Source organism: Oryzias melastigma, linkage group LG1 (genome assembly GCF_002922805.2).
Source record: "Oryzias melastigma strain HK-1 linkage group LG1, ASM292280v2, whole genome shotgun sequence".
Taxonomy (NCBI): domain Eukaryota; kingdom Metazoa; phylum Chordata; class Actinopteri; order Beloniformes; family Adrianichthyidae; genus Oryzias; species Oryzias melastigma.
The window spans coordinates 32,429,052-32,431,494 of NC_050512.1; the positions used below are offsets into that span (position 1 = coordinate 32,429,052).

At 33.7% G+C, this 2,443-nt stretch overlaps 1 protein-coding gene across 1 annotated transcript in view; it reads left to right on the plus strand.

Annotated features, from left to right (window-relative positions):
• LOC112157407 (sterile alpha motif domain-containing protein 9) overlaps nt 1-2,443 on the plus strand; it is a gene marked incomplete at its 5' end in the record, with an annotated part of 22,673 nt that overhangs the window by 9,010 nt on the left and 11,220 nt on the right. The window contains 1 exon segment of the mRNA XM_024290111.2: nt 1,364-1,467. Coding sequence (XP_024145879.1) covers nt 1,364-1,467 — 104 coding nt within the window.

The following is a 2,443-nucleotide window of genomic DNA, read 5'->3' on the forward strand; positions in this document are numbered from 1 at the left end:
ACACATTTATTGGCAGGCGAGGCAGCAATCCCCTCAACAACGACAGAGCCCAGGACCATGAAGCATCTCCTCCTGGTGCGTTCACTGACCCTCAGAACATAGAACATTAGTGGAAGTCCAATCGCCACCCAGCTTAACTAAGTCCGCTACTTTCTATTAATAAGGAAATAAAAACCGCCGAACCGACCCTAAGCCCTCCCAAGATATACCTACCCGCCTAAAGCCATTTTTGCCCGCAAATTTAGAACCAAAAACCCCCATATTGAGTGGGAATCCGCCCAATCTGGCAACACTGCAGGCCAGAGAAATGGAGCAGCGATGATGAGAGTTAGGCCCGCCCACTGAGTTTGACGGCAGAGTTTGACAGATTGCATTTGAATGGTGTGTCCACTTCCTGTTTCATGAAATGTGTCATTAAATCATGAAATAAATAAATATATTATGAAATGTTAAAAAGTGCTTTTTAATGGCTATTTTCATGTTTTAATGCCACATTTATTTCAACATTTATTTATTTATTTAAACTTTTATTTATTTATTGCCACTTTTAAATAATTAATGACACATGTATTTATTTATTTCATATTAAATGTATTTATTTCAATTTGGCTCTTTTAACCCACAATGGCAATGAAATAAATAAATATGTCATTAAATGTCTAAATGTTCCGTTTTCATGTTTTAATGCCACATTTATTTCAACATTTATTTATTGATTTCAACATTTATTTATTTATTGCCACTTTTAAATATTTAATGACACATTTATTTATTTATTTAATGGTGTATATATTTATTTCAAATTGGCTCTTTCCAGCCTCCATAGACGAAAGGCCAGACCTTTGAGAAAAGAAAGAGAAGATTTACAAGAACAAGAAATAATATTAAATACAATCAGGAAAAAACACCATCTAAAAGTATAAAACCCTAAAATCCTTACACCGTATTACAGCAGAAATTATCTTTAAAATGGTTGCTAAGATGTATTTAAAAATCCTCATGTCAAATAAAAGTGTCCAACCTGAGAGTTCTGTGGCTGCAGGAGATTGAGAAGACACAGAACACAGAATCTATCTATGTCTATGCCCAGAAGAGCAGGTGAAGAACCACAATTTCCACCCATCAGATTCATTACAATCAAAATTCCCTTTCCTCTTTTTTCACAGGTTACATTCCCTTTTCAATAATTACTATTGAAGAAAGGCTTTTTCAGTAACAATAAATACAAAAAAATAAATTGCACATAGTAGGATGCACCACAATCTCAAACCAGAGAATCATTTAAAAAAACACTCTGTCACTTTAAAACCCTGAACTTGTTGCTGTTCGTTCTTCCTCATTTATGAGACTTTCTTCTCTACAGCAACAGAGGATGGATGCTGACAGGAGGAAGCGCACCACTTCCTGTCCATCTGTGGCGAGTAACAAGTCAAAAGATGAACATCTGACATTCAGCAGGGACATCAGGTCAGTTGGCATCATCTTTTCTGCATGAGCTCGGTTGTTTTGTTATTAAAAGCAAAAGAGATAATCAGTCATTGTGGCTGTATTTGGCTCAATCACTCAGTGTTAATTTTGACAGAGAATTTTAATTTAGTTTTAGTCATAGTCTTTTGACTAAAATAGGGTTTAGTTTTAGTCACAATTTAGTCATGTTAATTCTATTAATTTTAGTCAAATTTTAGTCGACGAAATTACAGTAGATATTTAGTCGACTAAAATATAGAATAAAGATAAAGCATTTTAATTAAATTTACTAAGTATAATCATATGAATAACATGCAAAGATTTTACTAATTTGTAAAAAAAACATTTTACTTCACTTTGCTTTCCAAACTTGTCATTTCTGTGAATTCAGCTTCAACAACTTAAAACGCATTTAAATATATATATATATATATATATATATATATATATATATATATATATATATATATATATCATTATAATTCCATCCCATTTCCAATAAGAAAGTGTTTATTCACAAGTAATTTTCAAAAAACTTGTAAAAAAAACTTTTTTCTTAATCGCACCGACCCAGAGTAAAGGGTTAAGGTTAGGATTATTGTTATGGTTAAACAAGCAGATGTTTCCTGAGTGCTGCTGTCTCTGCAGCTCACGGCTCCACCAGGGGATGGGTCAAATGTGGAGAACACATTTACACATTTAGGAGTGTGACAGTTAATGGGACTTTAAGTTTAAGTTTAAATACGTGCGGCCAAGGAAAAAAATCCAGCCTTGGACAAACTTAAAATACGTGCCGGTAATGCAGCAACAGGATCCTGGCTGCACGTATTACATGTGGACAAAACGTGAATTTCCATCACATTCTGTGCTGGTCACTTGGGCTGGGCTATATGGGAATTTTCATATTGCGATATCGTTTTTTTCATTTTGTGCGATAACGATATTAAAAACGATATCAATCAAATAATCAAAGTAA